The sequence below is a fragment of the Ursus maritimus genome, unplaced genomic scaffold, assembly GCF_017311325.1.
Source record: "Ursus maritimus isolate PB19 unplaced genomic scaffold, ASM1731132v1 scaffold_7, whole genome shotgun sequence".
Classification (NCBI taxonomy): domain Eukaryota; kingdom Metazoa; phylum Chordata; class Mammalia; order Carnivora; family Ursidae; genus Ursus; species Ursus maritimus.
In genome coordinates this window covers 1,280,587-1,304,460 of record NW_024426885.1, presented here as the reverse complement: position 1 = coordinate 1,304,460, position 23,874 = coordinate 1,280,587, and the positions used below count along the sequence as shown (strand labels likewise).

General features: G+C 60.3%; 1 protein-coding gene across 1 annotated transcript in view; it reads left to right on the top strand.

The window, feature by feature from the left end:
- Nucleotides 1-23,874, top strand: part of JAKMIP3 (Janus kinase and microtubule interacting protein 3) — a 97,740-nt gene that overhangs the window by 73,430 nt on the left and 436 nt on the right. The window contains exons 7-21 of the mRNA XM_040624572.1: nucleotides 173-304; nucleotides 1,967-2,002; nucleotides 2,774-2,833; nucleotides 3,963-4,091; nucleotides 5,193-5,321; nucleotides 6,985-7,068; nucleotides 8,505-8,567; nucleotides 10,391-10,489; nucleotides 11,590-11,688; nucleotides 11,774-11,833; nucleotides 16,274-16,339; nucleotides 17,067-17,135; nucleotides 17,222-17,299; nucleotides 20,996-21,199; nucleotides 22,480-22,545. Of these exons, the coding sequence (XP_040480506.1) occupies nucleotides 173-304; nucleotides 1,967-2,002; nucleotides 2,774-2,833; nucleotides 3,963-4,091; nucleotides 5,193-5,321; nucleotides 6,985-7,068; nucleotides 8,505-8,567; nucleotides 10,391-10,489; nucleotides 11,590-11,688; nucleotides 11,774-11,833; nucleotides 16,274-16,339; nucleotides 17,067-17,135; nucleotides 17,222-17,299; nucleotides 20,996-21,199; nucleotides 22,480-22,545 (1,374 nt within the window). The remainder of the gene's footprint in view (nucleotides 1-172; nucleotides 305-1,966; nucleotides 2,003-2,773; nucleotides 2,834-3,962; nucleotides 4,092-5,192; nucleotides 5,322-6,984; nucleotides 7,069-8,504; nucleotides 8,568-10,390; nucleotides 10,490-11,589; nucleotides 11,689-11,773; nucleotides 11,834-16,273; nucleotides 16,340-17,066; nucleotides 17,136-17,221; nucleotides 17,300-20,995; nucleotides 21,200-22,479; nucleotides 22,546-23,874) is intronic.

The following is a 23,874-nucleotide window of genomic DNA, read 5'->3' as shown; positions in this document are numbered from 1 at the left end:
CCTGCAGCCCGCCGCCCCGAGGCCCGAGCAGAGGAACCCCTGCCCCCCGCCCCCCGGCAGACGGGGAGACGGGGCTGCGCGGCGAGAGCCGGCCGGCAGAGAGGACCCCCTCTCCCCGCCGCCCTACGGCCCCTCACTCTGCCCCCGTGACCTGGTGTGGTTGGCTTTGCAGAGACAAAGGGCCGGGATTATCAGGAGACCCAGCTCCTTAAACGACCTGGATCAAAGTCAAGACGAGAGAGAAGTTGACTTCTTGAAACTTCAAATTGTGGAGCAGCAGAACCTCATAGACGAGCTTTCTAAGGTGCCCGCGCCCCCTCGGCGGTGCCCCCGAGTCCCTCCGCCACGCCGCAGGGCGCCGCTCGGGTTTCCAGCCCCTCGACCCGCCCCGTCAATCTCCGCCGGCCACGCCCGCCGGCCTCGCCCTCCAGCCCCTCCCCGCCCGCCTCCCTTGGTCCCTCCCCCGACCGTCGGCCCCGCCCCTCCCGGCTTCCTCGGCCCCGCCCCATGGCCATGCCCCGCCCCTCACCCCTCCCCTCCCATCTCCCTTGGTCCCTCCCCCGACCATTGACACCTCCATCCCCCCTCGGCTCCTCCCCTCCCCGCTCCTTGGCCTCCCTCCTCACATCTCCCTTGGCCTCTTGCCCTCCCGCGGGTCCAGCAGGCCTGCCCCCTTGCCCTCCCTGGGGGCTCCACCGGGGTCATGCCCCAGTGGCCCTCTAAAACTGCGTCCTCTCTTCATCGCTTTGGACCCGGGGTTTCAAGGGCAGTGATGCTGCGGTGGTACCTGGGACCCTGGGACACAGCAGCATACCTGGGGGCTTAACACACTCTTCTCAGTCTGGAGGCCAGAGCCCAGTAAAGGTGCTGGGTCAAGACCAGGGTCCACCCTTTGCTGCAGGGAAGCTTCTGGTGGCTGTGGGCCTCTCCTCGAGTCTCCTCCGCCTGTCTCCTCGGGGCCAGCTCTCTATGTCCCTCCCCTTCTCTTCTCTCCTGCGGACACCTGCCCACCCTAATCCAGGAGGGTCTCGTCTCCAGATCCCTGACTCAATCACGTCTGCAGAGACCCTAGTCCAGATAAGGTCCAGGCCCATGTGCTGGGCACTAGGACGTGGACAGGCTCCTCAGGGCCCCATCCAGCCCTCGACGCTGCCCTGTCCCTGTGGCCCCTACCCTCCCAGCACAGTTTTGCAAATAGTCCTGCACCAGACCCTCGTCCAGTTACCCTGCTTGGGGGCCCTCTGCGTCTTGTTGGGTTCCCCTCGGATCATTTCAGAGCAAGTTGCGTTGGTCGTTCTGTGACCTCTGGGGGCGGCAGAAGGGACAGCAGCGTCTCTCCTGCTGGTGTGGCTCATGGCCCAGAAGTGCTGGCCTGCCCTGTCTTGTTGTTGCTTTTAGTAAGTTCTGTGCCCAACGTGGGGCTTGAACTCAAGCCCCTGAGATCAAGTCCCAAGGTCCATGGACTGAGCCGGCCAGGAGCCCCAAGGCCTGTTTCATTTTGATGACTGAAGTTGCCTCCAGAGTAACAGGAGATCCCACTGCCCAGCACGGGCGCTGGGGCGGGGTCTCACCACACAGCCTTCCCCAACTGCGCCTGAGAGCTGACCTCTCGTCTCACTCAACCACACATCGACCGTCAGTCCCCACGCGTCTAAGAATCTGTGGGGGTGGGGGCGTATAGGAAAAGGAAGAAATCTCAGTCAGTTGCAATTGTACACTTTTGCAGTTTCCGAAAGGCGGGTGACAGGCCCTTGGCCCTGAGCCGGGGGCCCCTGGGTACTCCTGCAGGTTCTCCGTGCCCTTGGGAGGTCAGTTTAGGGAGGGAGGGAGGACCATGATGGCCAGGTCAGGTGCTCCCTCTCCGGGCAGTGGGAAATGGTCGAGTTTTGGGGCAGCCACCAGGCTCTGGGGCTCCTGGGGGGCAGGTCTGTGCTCCCAGCTCTGTAACAAGCTGTTCTCTCCCTAGACCCTTGAAACCGCCGGCTACGTGAAGAGTGTGCTCGTAAGTAATTCGCTCTCCTACATTCACACCCATTTCCCAGCACACTTGTCCCTGGGACCCCTGGTGCTGGTGGCGCCTTCTAGTCCAGACAGAGGCGGCCGTACCAACACAGGCTGCCTGCCCAACGGCTTTGCAGTGGTGACCGAGGACGCCCATCCACTAGGGTCCGATAGATGCCCAGGGTGGTCTTTGGTGATGCCTGCCAGAGCTGGCCCCCAGCTTTGCTCATTCTTCAGGGATGGCTGCCCTCCTGGGAGCATACCCCCACCACGGGGTCCTCCCCCGCTGGCATGGTCCAGCAGTCTAAGCGTGGCTGGTGTGTGGTCAGGGTCACGGAAATGTAGTGGAGCTCCCTGGGGGGAAGCGGGTTTTTGGTCTCCTTACCTGGCGTCAGGGTCTGTTCCCACCTGCGCGGGGTGCCGTTTCTCCAGACGTCTGCTCAGAGAGTGCGGAGCACGGCTGCGCTCGGGCCCTCTCGGATTCCCGTTTCTGTGTGTGCTGCTCACACACTGTGAAAGACGCTGGAGCGGCCTGAACAGAGCGGGGCTACAGCCCCCCACGTGGGCCATCGCTCCTTTCAGCCCAAGCGGAAGCCACGTGCCATCTGCCCCAAGCTTCAGAGCCAATGGCTCTCCCCGAGCAGGGCTGCGTGTCTGTGACCAGGCAGGCAGTAGCCCATCTAGGAGCCACCCTCCGAGTCCGTCCAGATGACCACGCGGGAATATTGGCAGGACTGCTGGACCGCTCAATCTCTTCCACTGGTTTTTGCAGGAGCGAGATAAGCTTTTGAGATTTCGGAAGCAAAGAAAGAAAATGGCCAAACTCCCCAAGGTAAAAGACACGTTGCTGACATATGTGTACACGGCATGTATGTTTTTAAAAGCCACTTGCCACAAGGGAGTTTCTCTCTAGAGACGAAAAGAAGATAATCTTATTCTTTCTAAAAATTGTTACTGTACAATAACCAAAATGAACCCGAATCAACACTCTGTTTATAATTTTAAATTTGAAAATGCTACCTTGTTGCTTTTAAATTTCCCAGGGAGGACAGGATTCAGGGCAGCAGGGAGGAGGGCTTAGCCCGGGGACTCTGGCCTTCCCCTGCCCTGGTGGGAGCTAGAATTCCCGCGTTGCCCTGGGGCCCGCAGGCCTGCCTCGCCACCGCCACCGCGTGGTCCCCGGCCAGCACTGCAGGCTGTAGCACGTGCACCTGCAGGCCCCACGCGGCCCCCTCCCAGCCGACCTGCACCCCCAGGTGCAGGGGATCTGAAACACAATCCTTTCCCATAAATGTGTGCTTTTTATTAAAGGAGACTCAGGAGCTATTTCCAGAGAATGTTAACTTGTGCTCTGCTTTATGCAAAGTGCGTGTGTTTTCTTGTTTGGCTTTTGAATGCTCAAGGGCATTCCTCACTTAGGCTGGGAGATAATCCTTAGGCACAAATGCTGGCTTGTCTGGCCCCCAGAAGGGCCCGTGGAGGGAGTGACAGGGTGTTGGGGGCTCTCTCTCCTCGGGATTACTGCAGAGCATTTAGAGATTTTCTGGAGGCCTGGGAGCCCGGCTGTGCAGAGGAGGCCCTCCCCTCTCCACCTGGGCCCCCACTGTCCCGGCGCTTCCATGAGGCAGGAGTGGGGAGAAGCCAGGCGATTGGGATAAAGGCCAGGAGCCATCCAGACAGACTCAGCAGCCAAGGACAGGATGCTGGTTGACGAAGGCGTGGACCATCGGCCACAGTGCCCTCCAGCCTTGGTGACGGGTGCTCTTCATGAGCTGGACCATGAAGGGGCCCGTTGGGATTTCAGCACAAGGGGGACCCAGGCGGCTCCTGTGACTGGGCCAGGAGTTAGGCAGAGTGTCAGGGGCACTGGCAGGAGGGACTTGGGTAGAGTGGATGGGGAACATGGGGTCGGGGGGACACGGGTCCATGTCTGGACTAACTCAGTTCCTTTTGGCCAAAAGCCGGTTGTGGTGGAGACCTTCTTTGGATACGATGAAGAGGCTTCCCTGGAATCCGATGGCTCTTCCATCTCTTACCAAACAGACCGGACGGACCAGACCCCATGTACCCCCGACGACGACTTGGAGGAGGTAGCCTCCCCCAGGGGCTTCTGGACAGGCTCGGGCAGGGCCTGGAGACAGAGGGGGTCAGTGTCGAGGATCTGGGGACATGGGGTCTGCGGTGAGGTCTGCCCCCGGAGCGGTGGGCTTGCTGGCCCTCCCTGGCTGTGCCCCCCAGTAGCCTGTGGTTTGGCACAGTGAAAAACACTCCGCATTGGCACCCCTTCCTTCACCGGCTTCTCCCCACCGCTGTGCTCATGCCCCTCCCGACAGTGGGACAGAGGCTCCCTGCCTCTCCAAGCGCTGCCTGGGGTCTGAGCCACCCAGTGCGGGGAGGCTGGCACCAACGCCGAGGTGTATATCAGGGCGATGAACAGTGCGGAACAGCGTTGTCTCTGATCAAAGCACAGCCAGCGTGTCCTGCCCACCCGTCCTTCTTCCAGAAGGGACCACCCTCAGACGCAGGCAGCCGGCTGAGCCCCGCATGTGGGAGGAAGCTGTGCTTGGTTTGGTCTGACTGGCTCAGCCCCTGTGACTGAAGGACAAGGAGTAGCAGGCAGTCCACGGCCCTGACAGGCCCAGGGGCACTAAGGCCTTGGGTAGGGCCTCCCCTGGCAGATCCGGGCAGGTGGCCCCATGGCCATGGACCCACTTAGAGACCTAAGGCATCGTAGCACAGCTGCCGCCAGCAGCCTTGGGAGTAAGGAGCACAGGGAGCCGGGGCCAGGCTGGGGTTCCTGGGCCTGGTCCCCCTCGGACACAGCCACTCTCCATACCAGACCTAGGCCTTGTTCTCGGAGCAGCAAGCACTTCGGGGCCCCGAGGGGCCCTGGGAAGGCAACAGCAACTCCCTGTCTTCTCCCTGGGGCAGCAGGTGTCCTTGTAGCCAGAAGAAGGCATTTAGGGATCACTGCAGGAAGGTGGGGGTGGGGAGGAGATGTATTCCCAAGCTCAGGTCTCACCTGGCACATTTGGGGGAGCAGGTGGGGCCCCCGCGGAGCCCCTGGCCTGGCTGCTAGGCCCTGAGGCTCACCCTGGCCTCAGGGCAGCCACCTGGGCCTTTCCCCCAGGGGGCTCTGGGCTCACCTCCCCGGGGCCCCAGGTAACGCCTGTCTCTGTGCACCTGTCCAGAGCGTAGCCAAGGAGGAGACGGAGCTGAGGTTCCGGCAGCTGACCATGGAGTACCAGGCCCTGCAGAGGGCCTACGCTTTGCTGCAGGAGCAGGTCGGAGGGACGCTGGATGCAGAGCGAGAAGTTAAGGTCTAACTGACTTCTACTCCACGACGTTCCGGCTCTCGCTGGGCTCCTCCCCGCTTGACCCCTGGCCTTGCAGGGACACTTGCATCGCTTCACCTTCCAGGCCAAACCCTCTCTCCCACGGTTCTTGCCAGGCCTGCTGATGCTCCCTGAGGCGATTGAGAGCCAAAGTTTGGGCAGCAGCGCTGGCAGTTGGCCAGGCGACGGGTGGGGCCTCCCAGAGCGGTCCCAGGCACAGGTGTGAGTGATGGTCCCCTGGAGAGCCACCCGTGTCCCCTCTGGGGACTGTGGCTGGCCGGCAAGGGGAAGTCCGCTTCCTTGCAAATCTGTCAGTGGAGCTCTTAGGGGGCTCCCCCGTAGCTGAGGCTCAGAGTGGAGAAGGGCCAGCGTGGCAGCTCAGTTCTTGAAATTTGCTGAGTTTATTCATTCATCTGATACACGCTGAGCTCAGCTGCTGTGCCCGCCTTGACCCTGAGCCTCACCAGGCAGGCCCTGCTGGGAGCAGGTAGGTGTCCCTTCCTGCCCCTGCTTCCCTGGACCCTGGGTCAGGTGCTCATGCCCCATCCGCCAAAGACAGGAACACGGGGCTGATGGGTACCCTCGCTGGCCACCAGGGGAGCCCGTGGCAGGGTCTGTGCCCTGCCCTTCCCTGAACCCCTCCCCCTGCTCCCTGACATGTGGCCTGTCCTGCTGGGGCATAAGGAAATGGGCTGCATGCTGTACACTGACGGGCTCCCTGCTCAGCTGCCCTGGGGCTTGAGGGCCAACTCGGTCCCCGGCCACACAGGGCAAGGGGCCTGTCATTGGCCGGCTGAGCGTGGACTCTTGGAAGCACGGCACAGTGTCAGTGGGGTCCGTTCCCCCAGACCACATCTGTCCTCGCTGCCTGGACAGTCACTGGGCCTACTCCCTGTCAGCAAAAGGATCTCCCTCCAGCTTGACTTGTATCACCGCAGCCCTAGGAGGGCAGAGGCCGGGGAGGGAGGCGGGGGAGAGCCAGAGTCCGCTGACATCCACCGAAGAGGAACCCAGGGCCAGGCCAGGGGATACCCCGTCCTCCTCAGCTTGAAGGACGCCTGACCCTGTGCCCAGCTGGCCCAAACGCTCTCATCTGCCCAAAGCTGGTCCCGGGGAGCAGGGACACCCATCGGAATGAGGTGCCCTGTGGCTCAGGGCACTGAGGGTGGGCTTCTGCAGGGGGCACGGGGCGGGGGGCGGGGGGGGGGCGGGAGGGTTGTTCAAGTGCACGCAGAATGCAGAGCAGGAGGTGACCCAGGACCGGCAGAGGGCGCCAGTGCGGGCCGGGCCGGGCCGATGGCCAGGCCCAGCGTACATCCTCCGTGTCAGCGTACATGCCCCGTGCCCCGCAGTGCCCTGCCCCGTCGGCTCTTTCATCCGGTCAACGGAGACCGCCCCTAACGATCCCTCAGAACGGGTCTGCAGGACGTCCCCGTAATCTAAGTTAGGCTGCTGGCTCCACACGAGCCTCCAAGCGCTCCCTCCGCACCGAGCCTCCCCTGCAAACACGGACGGCCCCCTCCCCGCACCGAGCCTCCCCTGCAAACGCAGAGGGCCCCCTCCCCGTTAGCGGAGGCGGGAGGTCCGCTGAAAGCCTCCGTCCTGGCTTTGAGAGAAAGTTTGATGTATCCGTCCTCCCGTCCTACAGACCCGTGAGCAGCTGCAAGCAGAGGTGCAGAGAGCCCAGACGCGGATAGAAGACCTGGAACAGACCCTGGCCGAGCAGGGGCAGGTGAGTGCACAGAGCCCGGCCCCTGCAGGCTCGAGCAGGGGTGCCCCACCAACACGGAGGGCGCCCGAGGGACACAGACGGTCCATGGGTGCGTGGGGGGGCTGTGCCCTGCAGACTGGCTCCCCGCTAAGAAATGCAGACACTGAAAGGAGCACGTATCAGAGGAAGGGCACTGCACCCTTGACAGGGGGCCTGGGCTGGCCCTGTCTCTCCCCCCAGCTCAGGGCCAGGGCTGCCCCTGGAGACGGCCAGTCACTCCCTCACCCCGATGCCCATCGTCACCAATGGGCTCTTCAAATCCTGGGGGTGGGGGTCATCCATCGCCCGTGGCCACGAGCCTCAGTCCTGCTGGATGGCACAGCTTCAGGTGGACCCAAGACGAGGCTGGCGCATAGCCACGAAGGGCCAGGAGGGGCTGCACGGGAAAGTGCCTGGCTCGCCATCAAGCCTGCACAGACCCACAGTGGTCCTCAACATGTTCACTGCTGGGTGGATGGTGGGATGGATGAGAGGAGGACCTGAGTGACACAGGGTCATGTTGCCCACACCCCTGCCTGAGTGTGTGCAGCCCCGGAGTCAGGGCTGGGCCCCTGTAGCCGTTCACCTGAAACATGCAGGACTGGCTCGTGCGCCCCCAGGGCCACCAGCCCTCCCCCCGGGGTCCCATGCACTCAGGCTACGGGAACGGTATTCAGGAGCCTTCGCGGACCCTGCCTGGACCTCGTCAGTGGGATGCCTGGGCCCCACGCTGTGCCGTTTGTGCTGGAGAAGAGGGGCAGTGGCGGGGTAGCTGCACACGAGCAGGACGCGGTGCCTTTCATTTGCGGACATGAACCTTCCAAGTCACAGATGACTTTGCTGGGAAGATCCTGGAAGGAAGTGGGGTGCCTGGGGCAGCGGGCGTTCCTCCCGACACCTCACTGAGGGTGCTGCTGGTGGACAGAGCATCAAAACTTTCAGAGACACCTGACCTCGGCAGGTCGGCGGGGCGTCCATGCACGTCTCTCACCAGAGCACAAAAGCCTGCCTCCATCTGTGTGTCTGAGCGTGAATGGACGGACACCCCCCGAGTGACCCAGGCTCTTGCCGCCTCCGTGTCAAGGTCCCTGGACCCGTGACCCCTGCATGGCACCATATGCCACTGGTGCCTGGCATGGGCTGGCATGGGCCGGGAGTGCCTGGCCGTGTGGTGGTGCGAGGGGTCCCACTGAAGTGGGCTGCCTCTGTCTGCTTTCCGTCCAGGCCCCTCCCGGGAAATACGGGGGAAAGTGGGCTTTCACTGGCTGCATGACAGGACGGTGGCCAGAAGCCTGCTGCCGAAGCTGGGTGTTGAGGCCTTCCATCGGGTCCTCCGTTCTGCTGAGTCGTGATTTAAATGTTGGTTTTGCGTTAATCCTGGGGCATATTTGTTTCTCCAATCTAATTCTGTTTTCCAGGACATGAAGTGGATTGAGGAAAAGCAAGCGCTGTATCGAAGGAACCAAGAGCTTGTGGAGAAGGTATGCCCCGAGCCCCGAGAAAGTATCCCCCCCTGCCCCCCGGGACTCTCTTCCGGGAGGAGGTCCTTGGAGGCTCCACGGAGCTGGGTCCGCCCAGCAGCCGTGAATGTGTCTGGAGTCACCTGAGCCTCCCCGGCAGAGGCCTGGCTGTGGGTTTTCCTGGCTTCTGGGTAACAGGAGGCCCCAAAACACTATCGTCCCCATCACCCCACCCCCAGGCTGGAGCTCTTGGGCTGGAAGATTTTATGCGATGGGCCAGAAAACATGGTGCCCGCTGGCCTGTCCCCATTAGCGGCCTGAGCTCCTGCCTGGAGCCGCCTCACTTGCCCTTCCTCCTGCAGGTGAGATGCCCGTTCTACACCCACGAGCTCCCTAATTCAGCCCGTTCTCGGGGCTCATAGCACAGCCTAGCACAGCGCACGACTGGGCAGCTTGGCACGGTCCCCAGTGGGTGGCGCCCCGGAGCTGCTGGAGCTGAGGCTCTGACCCAGGCGGGAGCAGGGGCTGTGGGTTCAGAGGCAGAAAGGCCACCAGGGCCATCGTCCTGCCCCGGTGAGGGTGCTGCATGTGGCCCACCAGCCACAGGCCTTGTCCTGGGCCAAGGCCACGCAGAGGCGGAGACACTTGCCCCAGCAGCCACAGCCCTTCTAGAGAAGAGCCAGCTAGGGCGTCGTCATGAGCCTTAGGGGCGCGACCGTGCTCCACGCAGACCAGCAGCCTCTGAACCAAGCCCGGGGGCCACAGGCCAGTCCTGCACGGGTTCCTGATGCGGGGCTGTTAGGTCTGGAATCATGCGTGACGCCTACATGCTTCCTGGGGGCCGTGCGCACGTGCCTTACATCACGGCAGCTGTGTTTGTGGTGCTCTCGTACACACCTGAGTGCATGGAAATGTTGGTGTGCACACTTCCATGTGCGCACACGAATACACGTTCACACCTAAACGCTCACGTGTGCATATAATGCTGTGTGCACACGTACTCCTCGTACGCTTGCTTGCACTGACCTGCTGCTGTGCACGTAAACACCCGCGTGCACACACACGCTCATGACACACGTAAACGCTGTGTGCACACTTGCAGTGATCAGACGCACACTTCAACCCTGGGCTTCGCTCTGGCTACCATGCGCACGGGGGGACATTCCCGGTAGGGGCTGCCCGTCGCCTTGGCTGTGCAGCGTGACACCGGGCACCATGGAAGGAACTCGCCCCCAATGGCACCTTGCAGGACGCTGAGCCCCTGGATCCATCTCCACCCCCCCCCGAGCATCCCAGCAGGACATTCAGCTCCCCAAATTCAGTTCAGGGGGGATGGGCCGGGCCATGTGGCCCAGTGGTCGCCCTTCCAGCGCACCCTTCCCTGTTCTCACAAGGCTGTGCTCCCCAGGATGCGTTGCGTTCACCCTTTGGAAGGTGTGGACCTCACACGTCAGGTTGACTTGTTTCTGATTCTGTTTGAACAAACCCGTAATTAGTAAAGTCAGCTCTGGAGGGGGCCTGGCAGCTACGGCTCACGGCCCTTCCATTGGACAGCAACGGACCTTCAGGTTCTGGGTCAGCCTGGGCTCGAAGGAGCCCTGTCTTGGCCACAGCGGGGCCGCACGGGGACATCTTAGCATCTCTTCCCTTGATGGGTGCTCCTCGCCCCTGCATCTGCCCCTGCTTCCCCCACCCACCCGCCCCGATGAGCCAGCTCGGGCTGGAGCAAGGGGTCTGGGTGCCAAGGCGGGTCCGCCAACCCCACAGATGGCCAGAAGCTGTCAGGAAAGCCAGGAAGTGGACCTCACAGGACCTCAGCATCTCATCTGCCTTTTATTTTACAGATTAAACAAATGGAAATAGAAGAGGGTCGGTTAAAACACGAGGTCCAGGATGCGAGGGACCAAAACGAGCTGCTGGAGTTCCGGATCCTGGAACTCGAGGTGCGCCACAGGCATGGGCACCGGATGCGGGGGGACCAGGCCGCCACCCCATGGAGCTGCTGTGATGGAGGGAGGCGCTTGGCCTTCATGACCTGGGCCTTTGCTCATGACCCCAAGGGGGTGGGTTGGAAGGGGGCATCTCTCTGCACAAAGGCTGTGGAGGAAACCCCAAAATGAATGAGACGTGAGCATCTGCTTCCAGACCCGTCAGGCTGGATAATGACGGCTGTGCCCTGTGGGGCTGTGACGGTGGCAGCTGTGCTGAGTGGGGGCCACACGCCCGGCCACGGCGGTCAGCCAGTGGATGTTTGCTCCTTGCTCGTCTAAGAGGCCAAGTGCGGGCAGCTGGGGGCCACCCAGTGACCAGGTGCCCTTCTGTGCGCGGCTGTCCTGGGCCCCCATCCTCCCCTGTGACCTTGGCCTCCTGCAGAGGAGGAAGCGGGAGCCAGTCTCCCTCAGAGAAGGGTCCAGCCACACATGGACGGCCACATGGCTGCCCTCACCTTCCACTGTCACTCCTGGCCGGGAGGCCATCTCTGAGGCTGGAGGACGTGACCTGGGCTGCTGTCTGCACTGATGGCTGCCCGCACATAGCCCCGGGGCCGCCTCAGTCCTGGCTACCTTCAGGACCCCCGGCGATGAGGAGGTCATGACCCTGGCTAGTGGGCACGTGCGTGTGTGTGCGCGAGCACGTGCATGCATGCACGCGTGACCACCCCTCGGCCTCCAGGACTCCTGCTGTGGCCCTGGGAGAGGAGGGGGGCAGCACCACCAGCACTGTCCCCAGGGGCTCACTCTGGTAGGCCGTGGACATTGACACTGCTCCCACGCCTCCTGACAGCCCGGGGATTCGTGGCGGACCAGCAAGTCCGTGGCGGGGGTGGGACGGAGGAACACGGAGCTGAGGAGCTGAGCCGGGGCTCCAGGACCTGCCGGGCTGGGAGGCCCTGCTCCCGCCACCATCTGCATAGAGGTCCTCTGCTGTCCCTGGGCTTTGTTTCACAAACGCAGACCACGTTCGCTGGCCCCTGTGTCTCCACCATGTCCCTGGGTGGCCCCCAGCACAGCGCCCAAGTCCAGCCTCCTGCTCTCTGTCCTAGGAGAGGGAGAGGAAGTCTCCGGCCATCAACTTCCACCACACCCCCTTCGCAGACGGGAAGAGTCCCCTCCAGGCCTACTGCGAAGCTGAAGGCGTGACGGTAAACCCCTGCCTCCCGCCCCTGCACCCCGTGCCACCCCACCCGGCTGGCACTCACCTCTGGGTCTCCCTCTCTTTGCTTCTAGGACATCCTGGTCACGGAGCTGATGAAGCAGCTGGACATCCTGGGGGATAACGCCGTAAGTGTATGTCGCTCTCCTGACTTGTGCATGCCTCCTCATGCCAGCCCCCAACCCCATCAGCCCCCCAGGGTCCAGGGACCCCCGTGAGTCCTGCTGCCAGTCTGCCATGGCTGCCCTGCCTGCCTGCACCCTCCCTGGGGCCATAGCTGCTTGGGTTGGCCCCTGGAATTTGGGAGCAATCCTGCCCCTTTCTCACGTTCCTGGGCTTAGCTGGGTGGCAACTAGCTCCCAGAAGCCTGGGTTTCGGGGCTGCTGCTCTGCCAGGATGGGGAACCCTCTGCTGTGCACACCCATTTCCACTGGCCATGATGCTCTGGCCACGTGTTCTCAGTTTCTGGAATCCCCGTCAGTCTTTAAGGCTTTCCACACCTTGATGAGGGTGGGGGCAGCAGCTCCTCTGGTACCTTAGATATCCCAGACTCTCAGGGGTTCCCACTCCCTTGGTTTTGGGGGAAGGGCAGAGACCATAAAGAATCTGTAAGTCTTATTTATGGCACAGTTCCAAATTCTACAGCAAACTCCTCGAAGATCATTGATTACTGAGTGACTGTACCCCTTCATCCTCCATCTATCCAACCCTCCCTCCACCCTTTACCCTCCAACCATCATCCCTCCATCCATTTATTCATCCTTCCTCCATCCCTCCATCCATCCCTCCATCCACCCATCCATCCATCCTCCATCCATCTTCCAACCATCCATCCACCCAACCTTCATCCTCTATCCATCCATTCTCCATCCATCCATCTTCCATCCTCCGTCTATTCATCCTTCATCTTCCATTCTTCATCATCCATCCATCCATCTTCTATCCATCCTCCAACCATCCATCCATCTCCATCCATCCATCCTTCATTCTCTGTCCACCCATTCTCCAGCCATCCATTCATCTGCCATCCATCCTCCATCCATCCATCCTCCATCCATCCATCCTCTATCCTCCCTCCATACATCCTTCATCTTCCATTCATCATCATCCATCCATCCATTCTCAGTCCATCTTCCATCTATCCTCCATCCATCCATTCATTTTCCATCCATCCTCCATACATCCTCTATCCATCTATCCTTCATCCTCCATCCACACTCCATTATCCATCTATCCTCTGTCCATCCATCCACCCACCACCCATCCATCTTCCAGCTGCCCTTTATCCATCATCTTGCACTTGTTGAGCCCCCTGCCCAATGAGCAGCTCAGCTGCGCTAGAAGGCAACCCCACCACCCAGAACTTTTTTTTCTCCCAAGGTACACTGACAAGTATAGTCTACCGCTAGTCTTAAGACACCCTGGGCTCCCAAGGTACATTGACAAGTATAGTCTACCACTAGTCTTGAGACACCCTGGGCACCCAAGGTACACTCATAGTATAGTCTACCGCTAGTCTTAAGACACCCCGGGCTCCCAAGGTACACTGATAAGTATAGTCTACCGCTAGTCTTAGACACCCCGGGCTCCCAAGGTACACTCATAAGTATAGTCTACCGCTAGTCTTAAGACACCCCGGGCTCCCAAGGTACACTGATAAGTATAGTCTACCGCTAGTCTTAAGACACTCTGGGCTCCCAAGGTACACTCATAAGTATAGTCTACCGCTAGTCTTAAGACACTCTGGGCTCCCAAGGGACACTCATAAGTATAGTCTCCCGCTAGTCTTAAGACACTCTGGGCTCCCAAGGGACACTCATAAGTATAGTCTCCCGCTAGTCTTAAGACACTCTGGGCTCCCAAGGGACACTCATAAGTATAGTCTCCCGCTAGTCTTAAGACACTCTGGGCTCCCAAGGGACACTCATAAGTATAGTCTCCCGCTAGTCTTAAGACACTCTGGGCTCCCAAGGGACACTCATAAGTATAGTCTCCCGCTAGTCTTAAGACACTCTGGGCTCCCAAGGGACACTCATAAGTATAGTCTCCCGCTAGTCTTAAGACACTCTGGGCTCCCAAGGGACACTCATAAGTATAGTCTCCCGCTAGTCTTAAGACACTCTGGGCTCCCAAGGGACACTCATAAGTATAGTCTCCCGCTAGTCTTAAGACACTCTGGGCTCCCAAGGGACACTCATAAGTATAGTCTCCCGCTAGTCTTAAGACACTCTGGGCTCCCAAGGGACACTCATAAGTATAGTCTCCCGCTAGTCTTAAGACACTCTGGGCTCCCAAGGGACACTCATAAGTATAGTCTCCCGCTAGTCTTAAGACACTCTGGGCTCCCAAGGGACACTCATAAGTATAGTCTCCCGCTAGTCTTAAGACACTCTGGGCTCCCAAGGGACACTCATAAGTATAGTCTCCCGCTAGTCTTAAGACACTCTGGGCTCCCAAGGTACACTCATAAGTATAGTCTACCGCTAGACTTGAGACACCCTGGGCTCCCAAGGTACACTGACAAGTATAGTCTACCGCTAGTCTTAAGACACTCTGGGCTCCCAAGGTACACTCATAAGTATAGTCTACCGCTAGTCTTAAGACACCCTGGGCTCCCAAGGTACACTGATAAGTATAGTCTACCGCTAGTCTTAAGACACCCCGGGCTCCCAAGGTACACTCATAAGTATAGTCTACCACTAGTTAAGACACCCCGGGCTCCCAAGTTACACTCATAAGTATAGTCTACCGCTAGTCTTAGACACCCCGGGCTCCCAAGGTACACTCATAAGTATAGTCTACCGCTAGTCTTAGACACCCTGGGCTCCCAAGGTACACTGATAAGTATAGTCTATCGCTGGTCTTGAGACACCCTGGGCTCCCAAGTACACTGATAAGTATATTCTTCCACTAGACTTGAGACACCCTGGGCTCCCAAAGTACACTGAACAGTATAGTCTACCGCTGGTCTTGAAACACCCTGGGCTCCCAAGGTACACTCATAAGTATAGTCTACCGCTAGTTAAGACACCCCGGGCTCCCAAGGTACACTCATAAGTATAGTCTACCTCTAGACTTGAGACACCCCGGGCTCCCAAGGTACACTCATAAGTATAGTCTACCTCTAGTCTTGAGACACCCTGGGCTCCCAAGGTACACTGATAAGTATAGTCTACCGCTGGTCTTGGGACACCCTGGGCTCCCACGGTACACTCATAAGTATAGTCTACCGCTAGACTTGAGACACCCTGGGCTCCCAAGGAACACTGATAAGTATAGTCTCCCGCTGGTCTTGAGACACCCTGGGCTCCCCAGGTACATTGACCAGCCTGCCAGACTAACGTCTCTGTGCCACCGCCCCACCTGCCAGCTGGTGGCTGCTCTTAAAAAAGAGCCAGGCGCTTAGTCAAATTAGTGTAGTTCATGAAGTAGAGAGAGAAAGAAAGAGAAACAAATGCACGCGCGCGAGCACACACACACACACACACACACAACCTCACTCACTCACATGCACCAAAACCCAGGTACTCACACATGCTCTCACGGCTAGTTGTTCTTCCCAGCAGCTGTGATACATGCAGGGCCCTGGGTTGACAGGGACGCTTCTCTCCTCCCCCACCCTTCCCTCAGGGAGGAGGTTCTGCTGCCCTTGCAGGAGCTCACACCCCCAGATGGAGGGTGTTCTGAGCAGAGAGGTTCTGGGCTCTAGGGGGCTGTCCTCCAGCTCAGTGATCCAGCAGGTGCTGCCCTGCTCTGGCCTCTGATTCCCATGCTCCCTGCCCACCAGTGGCTGCCCCACAGGTTGAGTCCTGCAGTGGCGACAGCCCAGCTCCCACGCAGGTGCCGCTGCAGGTAGCAGTTAGAGTCTGAGTGCGTGAAGTGCTCGTAGCCTCTGAAGAGGCTCATTGGCCCCAAAGCTGGCCTCAGCCAGAAGACCACCAGGGTGGGTCCCTTGGAAGAGGCATGAATACAACATGCAGAGAAAAGGCAAAGACGCTGGGGATGGGAGCCCTCACCCCACAGTTCTAAGCTCAGGTTTTAGTAATTAATAACGCAGACTATATATGCGGGAAGCTGGCTTTAAACAAAGATGTGGACAAGGGACTGTGGGGACACGTGTATCGCTGCTGCTTTACGCTCCCCCACCCCACCATTTCTGCCTCACTGGCTACTTACAATGTCCTGGTCACCAGTACTGGGAGGACGGGAGGGGGCAGAACAGAGAGCAGCACATCAGAGTCGACGGGGTCAAGAATGAAGGGGATTCAAGACCCCAAGAGGCCATTTCAGTAAAAGTGACCTTACCTATGACCCCAGCCCCCTGCACCTCTCCATCAGTTTCACTTCATGCACCCCCAATCACCCCCCTCACCAGGCACCCCATTCACCCCTCACTAGGCACCACTCATTCACCCCCCAACCAGGCAACCCCATTCACCCCTGACCAGGTACCCCATTCACGCCCACCAGGCCCCCCATTCACCCCCCCAGGCCCCTCCCACACCTTCATTATTTTAGTCTGGTGCCTCTGGAAGCCCCGCCCCTGACTGTACCTATGTCTGCTTTGGGTGCAGAATCTGACCAATGAGGAGCAAGTGGTCGTCATACAAGCTAGGACAGTCCTGACCTTGGCTGAAAAGGTAACAGCACCTGTGTGGCCGCTCTTGGGACAGGGCTGGGCTCAGCTGGGAGAGGATGCCGTCCCTGGAGGAGGGGCTCCTGGGGTGTGGGGTGCAGAGTCCACGAATGCTGTCAGCCCTGGGAGGTCCCGCACACGCTGGGGTCAAACAGCACCCAGCACCTGTGTTTGCGGATAACAGATTGGCCAGACTTTGTCTCAAGGCAGACCCTGCCTCAGTTTCCCCCTCCAAAGGCCAGGTAATGGAGTGGGTCTGTATACCATTGGCTTTCTGTTCACCCCACCAGGACCCTCCTCTGGGGGCTGCGCAGCCCAGCTGGGCTCCTCACCTACAGCTGGTCCTTGGCCCCCCACCCCACAGCCAGAGCCTGCCTGGGAGGCCTGCTGTCAGCACCCAGCCCTGGGGCCTCCAGCGGGAAGGGGAGAGGGAGTCCCAGCAAGCAAGGGTGCAGGGGACGGGACTGGGGGAGGACTTCTGCCGGCTGAGCGCTCAGGTGCACCTGTTCCCGCCAAAGCCCTGCTCATGACCCTTCTCTCCCTGGGGAAGTGGGAGACAAACTTCCTGGACACTCTTGGGGGTGCCTGGACACTGGGCATACGGAGTTCACAGTGCCAACCAGCCCCCGCTCCTAGGCGGTCCATGGCGCCTGGGGGAAGGTGGGATGGCTTTGGCGCCTGTGTGGCCAGCCGAAAGGTCGCCATCACCTGCTCTTCCGGTTTGTGTCCAGTGGCTCCAGCAGATTGAAGAGACGGAGGCGGCCCTGCACCGGAAGATGGTTGACCTAGAGAGTGAGAAGGTTGGTGGGCGTCTTGCCTTGTGTGTACAGCACGGCGTCACCAGGTGGATGCCCGAGGCCGAGACGCAGGTCCTCTTGTGTTCCAGGAGCTGTTCAGTAAGCAGAAGGGCTACCTGGATGAGGAGCTGGACTACCGGAAGCAGTCCTTGGACCAGGCTCACAAGGTGAGAGACGTGTGACTGCTGGAGCCTGTGGGGGTGGGGTGCAGACTTGCGGTGGAAACGGGGAAAGTTGTTCACGCGCCGGGTGGTGTCTCTCAGGGCCTGGGTCCAGTGTGACCGCCGCAGGGTCAGTGTCTGCACTCCACCCTCCTGGTCAGTGAGGTCCAGGGATGCCTTACTGCCCCGGCAGCAAACACTTCACCCCATGAATGCAGAACTCAAATGGATATTTAAAACGAGTTGAGAAAATAGGATCCATTGACACATAACGCACACACATCAATCAAACACAGTTGAATGTTTGTAAGAGACGTTATCTGGGGCTCCCTGTGTGTGTGCACCTGCTACTCCGAGAAATGTACGTCGTACCTGCCTGCACACCTGCGTGGCCCATGGGAAGCACTTGCCCCCGCGGATAGACCTGGGTGTGTCCCCACGCTGGGTTAACATGGAGATCTGGGAGTCCCTGCAGACACGTCTCCACCACGGTGACACAGTCCTTACTGGTGGGTTTGACAACGAGAAATCTCATTTGTTTCAAGAGGGTGACCCCAGATCGGGTACCGGGTCCTTGCCGCTCAGATTATAAGCAGAGGTGCACCATGGGGGGCTTCCCGGAGGTGGGGGCCCACACATCTTCCCGGCCGGCAGTCACACCCTGCGTGCATGCCGCCTCCCAGCGCGGTGCTTCCAGGCGTGCGTTTGTGTCCCTCTGGACCGCCAATCCTCGAAGTCAGAGCGTGTCACAGCGCAGCTCAGGGAAAGCTGTCCGGGGGCCCTGGCGAGGCCGCCCAAGGGTTGGCTGAAAGCAGGTGGGGGTTTGACACCGACCCTGCCGCTAGTGGGACACCTGAGGCCGGGGACATCCCGCGTGGTAAGTAGAGGTGGGAGTTCCTGCCTTGCGGAGCGTGAGGACAGCGAGGTACTTGTGTGGAGGGCGCGTGGGGCACCAGCAGGTCCTGCCCAGCCTGGAAGCTGACAGCGTGAAGCTTCCGTGAACCCCACCCGGGCCCCGTGAGGTAGGGCAGAGCCTCTGCCCAAGCTTAGGGTGGGCTTCCTCTGCTGGTGATGGTGGTGGTGACGGTGGCCCACTTACCAGCCAGGGGCTGGGAGACACCTGCGGGAGCCCACAGAGGAGGTGGCTGAGGGCAGTGGCCTCGGAGAGCCAAACGGGCACCGGTGGACCTTCCCAGAAATATGGGCCCAGATCCCTGTTTCCAGTGCACGGTGCGGGGTGGGAAGGATGCTCACAGTATATGGGGCCAGCTGGACAGCCCCCCCCCCGCCCCCTGTGCTCTGCATACCAGGCAGGTGCATGGAGGGGACAGCTCACCCCCAGGCCCTGGGCATTCCTCAGCATACAGCTCAGGAATATGTGGCATCGGAGCCAAAAAGAAGGGTCAGTGTGCGGGGCATCAGAGAGAGGGTTCCCCACACACACGTGCACGCACATGCACACACGTGTACCCGCATCCCAGGCAGCAGGGCGCCCTTGGGGGGCTGCGGACCACTGCCCAGGCTTCACACCCTCCCTGCTCTGTGGACACGAGGCCGCGGCGGGGGTTTCTAAGGGGAAACGATGGTCCCTGCCGCATGGTGGCCACTCTCAGGAAGCTGCCGGCTCCTGGCAGGTGCCCGTGGCTGGCGCTCAGGCAGGGGGAGGGTCACCCTCACCGCACCTTTCTAGTGCCCAGCTTTGCGCAAAGCCTTCATGATGCTTGCACTGAGCGGCCCCCCAGCTGCATTTTATTTATTTTTAAATGCTTGCGCGGAACCTAAGCTCTTCTGGCGTGGAGCGTGAGCTGTGGTGACAGCCGGGACGGTTTATTTCGTGGCTGTCGAGAACAATGAAATGCGCAGTCCTAAGGTCTTGGTTTGTTCGTTTTTTTCATTCCTTAAAATGTCTACTAAAGCTGAAAGGACTGTTCCTAATCATTTTGCCTAAAGGAAAAGACCCTTCATTTCTGAAGAGGTTATGTTTTTGATGGGAGGATGGGTTTCTGTAGTTCAAGAATTTGGTTTTTTCCAAGATTGTATCAGGAAAACCTCCGGAGGAAAAAGCTTTTAAAGTACTCCGGACCCTCTTGGTGAACCCGTAGCGATCCATAACAAGGTGTGCATTTTGTGTCCGGAGTTGCCGCAAAGGGGTCATTGTGCGTCGGCACCTGGTGCTTTCTGGGTTGTGCACCGAATTTCCGGGAGGCCGCAGAAGGGTGAGACCCCAGCCCTACACCGCTTCCTCCCTGTCTGCAGGCCCCGCCAGCGGCCGCTCTCCGGCCCACATGCCCACGGCCCCTGTTCAGCCTTCTCCCACGTCAGCCTCAGCCTCAGCCCCGGCCTGGGGGGTCCCAGGGCCCGGCTCCCACTCGGCCAGCCTGCTTCTCCTGGTTGTTCTCGCGGGGGGGGTCTATGGGACAACAGGTCCTTCCCCCGAGGGCTGCGGGGAGCGCTGTGGCCCTTACACGTTTGGGGACCCGTGGCATGAGGGGGTTCTCTGTCTCCAAGCCCTCAGGGACAGGGTGAGGCCTGCACCCCAGAGCCCCCTGCAGGGCCTGGACCCCAGCTGTCCCCAGCGGGACCCCGTGCACATTGTCCAAGCCCACTTGTCTCGTGACCTGGGGCCACTCACAGCAGCTGCCTCAGGGAAGGGGTGGGCACTGGACGGCTCCGCAGGGGTGGGGTCCTAACCCAGGTTGGGCAGTGCAGACCGGACACCAGGGTACAGGTTTCTCGGGATCTATCATCTGGAGAGTGGAGGTGATTAGGCTGGGAGGTGAGCACAGCGGGCACACGGGGCCTCGTGGCCAGTGGAGGTGAGGCTGTGTCCGAGGCAGCTGGGAGCCCCTGAGAGAGAGGGGCAGTCTCCCAGAGCTCAGGGGGCCAGGCTGAATCCAGGTGTGGCAGGACGCATGCCCTCTGAGGCCCCGGAGGAGGGTCCTTCCTGCCTCCTCCAGCTCCTGGGGGCTCTAGGTCCCCTAGCCTCTGCCTCCCTCTTCACATGGCTTCTCCCCTGCGTCTTCTGTGACGGCCTCCAAATCCCCTCTCCCCGTAAGGACACAAGCCGTTGGCTCGTCGGATGCCCCCATCCCGTATGATTTCGTCCTAACACGGCGGCAGTTGCAGAGAACTAGATCTAAATAAGGCCACATGCGCAAGGTCAGGGGTCAGGACCTGCACGTGTCTTCTTGGGGACACGACTGACCCACCACACGTGACGCTGAGGACCACAGAGTGGCCTGGCCTCCCCTGGGGAGAGGCTGGAAGTCAAGGACCTGCCCCACTTCTGTCCTTACATCAGATAAACCCCTGTGAGTGCCGCCCTTCTTCCTTCTTTGGGGCTCACAAACCCAGGGTTTGAGGAAGGCCACGAGCCGAGGAAGACACCTTCTCTCTGCTGTCCTTTCCTCTGGCTCCCTCCTGGCTGTCCCCCTACTCTGGTATTGAATGTCTGCTTACCCGTTTCCCCAAATGTTAGCGTGAATCTACCTCAGAGGTTTCGTTGCACACGCCAAAAATCATTTGGAAGGGAATGTTCTTGTCATAATGACTCCAGGACTGGGTTTCCACTCTACAGGTCACGTAAGCAGGTCGGGGAGGAAATAGCCCCCTCTGCGGGGTGGCCTGGAGACGCTGTTCCCTGAAGGATCACGGCTCCCCTTGACCAGCCTGCCAGACTAACGTCTCCCCTCCTGCCCCCAGCACATTCTGGAGCTGGAAGCCATGCTGTACGACGCCCTGCAGCAGGAGGCCGGGGCCAAAGTGGCCGAGATCCTGTCAGAGGAGGAGCGCGAGAAGCTCAAGGCGGCCGTGGAGCAGTGGAAACGCCAGGTCATGAGTGAGCTGCGGGAGCGGGACGCCCAGATCCTGCGGGAACGCATGGAGCTGCTACAGCTGGCGCAGCAGGTGCGCCTGGGGGGGTCAGCAGGGGGGTCAGCGGGGGAGGCCAGTGAAGGGGGCTGGCGCCTGGGGGTCAGCAGGGGGGTGAAGAGGGGCCTGGGCGCCTGGGGGGTCAGCAGGTCAGCGGGGGTGAAGGGGGCTGAGCGCCTGGGGTCAGCAGGGGGTGAAGAGGGGCCTGGGTGCCTGGGGGGTCAGCCTGGGGGTGAAGAGGGGCCTGGGTGCCTGGGGGGTCAGCAGGGGGGTCAGCGGGGGGTGAAGGGGGGGCTGAGCGCCTGGAGGGTCAGCAGGGGGGTGAAGGGGGGGCTGGGCGCTTCATGCACAGAGTTCCACAGCCACAACCTCCTGTGGCAGCCACATCTCCAGTGGCCACGCCCTCCCACGCAGGCCGTTGTGCCACACTACACGTCAGACCAGGCTCTGGGTAGCGCATCCCCGCTCTTGGGTCCCCTGACCGCAAGATCTCTAAAATGCCTCTTCCTTCAACGTTAAGGACGTGGTAAAGCTGTGGTCTGGGAAGCTCGTGGACTGGGGAGCAGCCCTGGCCTTCTCTTGACCGGCCGGTCCATTTCTAACAGTAGGTGAGGGACCCTGGCACACTGGACAGCCTCTGCTCCCTGTGTGTGCCCGTGGGGCCTGGAAGTTCTGTGTTCAACTTGCAAAGTCAGATAAATTAGTAACCCAGGCTTTCCTGTGAATGTCTGGGTAACGTCTGACCAGAGCATCAGTCAGCTGCCAGGACACCTGCTGCCGGATTCAGGGTGATCAGTGTGAGGACCGTACCTGTGGACCCGTCCTTCCCATCAGACAGGCTGTGGCCAGAGGTCAGCTGCTTCCAGGGTTCAGGCATCCAGGTCCAGCGTGGATGCGCAGATTTGCATCTCATGGGTCTGGTCTACCAACATGAACACTAGGGGTTCAGGCACGGCATCACCTTCACAAGGGGGTCCTCCCTGGGACTGGTGTCGTATCACTCGGTGGCTCTTCATGCTGGCGGCGGCCTCTGGGAAGGGTGTGGATCGATCCCTGGGGTTTCCAGCGTACGGTTTATGATGTGAAGTTGTAGGGGCAGGAGGGGCAGAGTAGCCGACTGAGGACGGCTGTGTCCATCAGGGAAACCGAGGCCATGTGAAGAGGGAGGCAGAGGCCGGGGGACAGCTAGAGCCGAGCCCCGGTCACTCATGGTGCAGTGTGGCAGCGGCTCTGTGGCTTGTCCACCACGTGAATGAGCGAACACCTTGGTTCCCGAATATTCTGATGGTGAAGATGTTCCTCCTTTAATCTTGCAGAGAATTAAAGAGTTAGAAGAAAGAATAGAAGGTCAGAAGAGGCAGATAAAGGAGCTGGAGGAAAAGGTAACATGCATGTGGGTGTCAGGGTCTGTTTTGCTCCTGGAGCAGAGCCGGTTAGCACGTTCTGGGGCACGGGGCGATGTTGAACAGGAAGCCGTGCCGCCTCACAGGGCCGTGTCTCTCCCAGACTCAGTTTCCCCGGCTATAGCAGTGGGAACTGGGCCGGCGACCTAGGGTCCTTGGAGTGCTGGTGGTCATGCTGACTTAAGGATTCCTCCACATTCACCAAGCGGTTGGTCTAAACGTCAAGCTCCTGGAAGACCCAGTTTTCCTCTTGAAAGCAGGCTGTCTGTCCAACTCCAGTCTCTGGTTTCTGGTCCTTAACGCACTTGCTTCGGGGTTGGGACACTCAGGTCCTCGCGTGCAGTCAGCTCGGGGCCCAGGGAGGACCAGCTGGCTCTCTTCCCGGACCCCCAGCCCTGCCAGGCGTGGAGTCACAGGCGCTCTGTCCTCTCAGCCCATTTTGGCGCTCCCCAAATCGAGGTGCCCAAGTGTGCCGGAGGGAACCCTGCCTCTTCCTGTGTGGTTTGCTTAGTTGGAAGGCCGTTCTTTCTCTGTGATTTAGGGATGTTTTCGTATCTCCGTGGTCACACTGATGTTCGGTTCTTGGGGTCAGTCCTGCCTGTGGGGCGGATCTCACCAAATGACCAGCTCCCCACTGAGCGCCAAGCGAAGTGGCCAGTGGAGCCCCCTCCCCGCCTTGTGTCTTCCGGAAAGAGCAGGAGGGTGCTGCTTGCACGGGAGCCCCGTGGGCTGCCCGTCCTCAGCCTCCGTCCAAGGAAGAGGCTGCAGAGGCCCCGAGCCCCAGCCCTCAGGAGAATGGCCCATCCCAGTGGCCGCCCACCACACCCACCACACCCCACCCACCCCTGCTCCTCAGTGACACCTGCCCCTTCCCTGGGCCCTAGACTGTCTTCTGCCCAGCAGTCATCATAGTAACTGCACACCTGCTGTGCCCGTGAGCACCCCATGGACAGCCCCTGGAACCGTGCAGGGTGGGAAACAGGGAGGTGTTCCTGAAAATACGATTTGCTGTCCTGCGGACGCTAACACATGGGGAAGCTTCCACCAGGCCTGGAGGGGCAGGGCACTGTGCTCGGGGCCCAGCCTCACTGCGTCACGGATGGTCTCCCCCCCCACCCCCGCATATAAACATCTGTTTCCCTTTGCATCTTAACGTGAGAACATTTGTGCACATGAACCACCTGGATTTTACACACCGGGTGTGAATTCCTTTCACGTGGCTGTGCCGCTGCGGTTTCTCCCGTGTCTGAGTCGGCTGCCGCCCCCCGCCCCCTTCCAGCCCCGTGTGAGGCTTCCGTGTGGCATCTG